The following is a 1,065-nucleotide window of genomic DNA, read 5'->3' as shown; positions in this document are numbered from 1 at the left end:
CGAGAAGGTGAGAGCTGTGGGTGGCTGTCACTGGGCTGTGGGTGGCCCCACTCATCCCTCAGGCTGACAGCAATGAGGAGTGGCCAAGGGGTGCCCAGTCCTGGCTGCTCCCATGACCTCCTGTGGCTCTCGCAGGGCAGCGAGGGCATGCGTGGCCCCACAGGGATGCCAGGGCCCCCCGGACCCCCTGGACCTCCAGGCATCCAGGTAAGACCCCCCCCCATGCCACTCCTGGGGGCAGAGGGGACAGGACCACCAGTATCATGGTGCTCCTGGGAAGTGCCACTGGCTGGACCCTTTCCCCAGGAACTTGTTCCCATGGCTGGGATGCCCAGAGCAGGTCCCTCGGGGACCCCCAGAGCCCCTTGGTGCCAACCACCCTCTGACACCCTCACCCTGTCCCTGCAGGGACCTGCTGGCTTGGAAGGACTGGACGGCAAGGATGGCAAGCCAGGGCTGCGGGTGAGGCTCCGGGGTGGTCCTGGGTGCTGGCCACCCTGCAACCCCCGCAGGACACCGCCAACTCATGTCTCCTCCTCTCCAGGGTGACCCCGGCCTCCCTGGGCCACCAGGGATGATGGGTCCTCCGGTGAGTGACAGCCTTTCTTGTCACCCCTCCCTGGTCCTTGGTGCCTGGCATGTCCCTGCAACCAGGACCAAGTGTCCCCTGAGCTGGGACTGTCCCACCAAGAGCTCCTGGGAACACTGAGGGGGTGGGTGGCCATATCCCGACCCCAGCAGGGACCAGGGTCAGGTTCTCCGCCTTGGGCTGCTCCCGGGAGCCGGGACCCCCACCCAGCTCTTTTCTTCCTCCAGGGCTTCAAGGGGAAGACGGGACACCCGGGTCTTCCAGGACCGAAGGTGAGCCATGGTGGCACTGGGAGACACTCGGTGGTGACACCCTCAGGGTCCTCGGTCCTGGGCCACGGTCTCCGCGCTGCCCACGACGTCCCTTTCTGCTTTTAGGGTGACTGCGGCAAACCCGGCCCCCCGGGGAGCACAGGCCGGCCGGGAGCAGAGGTGAGCGAGAGGGTGGGAGGGCGAGGGAGCCATGAGCAGGACGGG

The 1,065-nt window shown here is 67.0% G+C and overlaps 1 protein-coding gene across 1 annotated transcript in view; it reads left to right on the top strand.

The window, feature by feature from the left end:
- Window positions 1–549, top strand: part of LOC104491080 (collagen alpha-2(VIII) chain-like) — a gene marked incomplete at its 5' end in the record, with an annotated part of 2,250 nt that extends 1,701 nt beyond the window's left edge. Inside the window, 2 exons of the mRNA XM_010133439.1 lie at window positions 136–207; window positions 409–549. Coding sequence (XP_010131741.1) covers window positions 136–207; window positions 409–549 — 213 coding nt within the window. The remainder of the gene's footprint in view (window positions 1–135; window positions 208–408) is intronic.
- Window positions 550–1,065: the final 516 nt, after the last annotated feature.

This window comes from Buceros rhinoceros, unplaced genomic scaffold (genome assembly GCF_000710305.1).
Source record: "Buceros rhinoceros silvestris isolate BGI_N320 unplaced genomic scaffold, ASM71030v1 scaffold26333, whole genome shotgun sequence".
Classification (NCBI taxonomy): domain Eukaryota; kingdom Metazoa; phylum Chordata; class Aves; order Bucerotiformes; family Bucerotidae; genus Buceros; species Buceros rhinoceros.
This window is presented reverse-complemented; position numbering and strand designations above follow the sequence as displayed.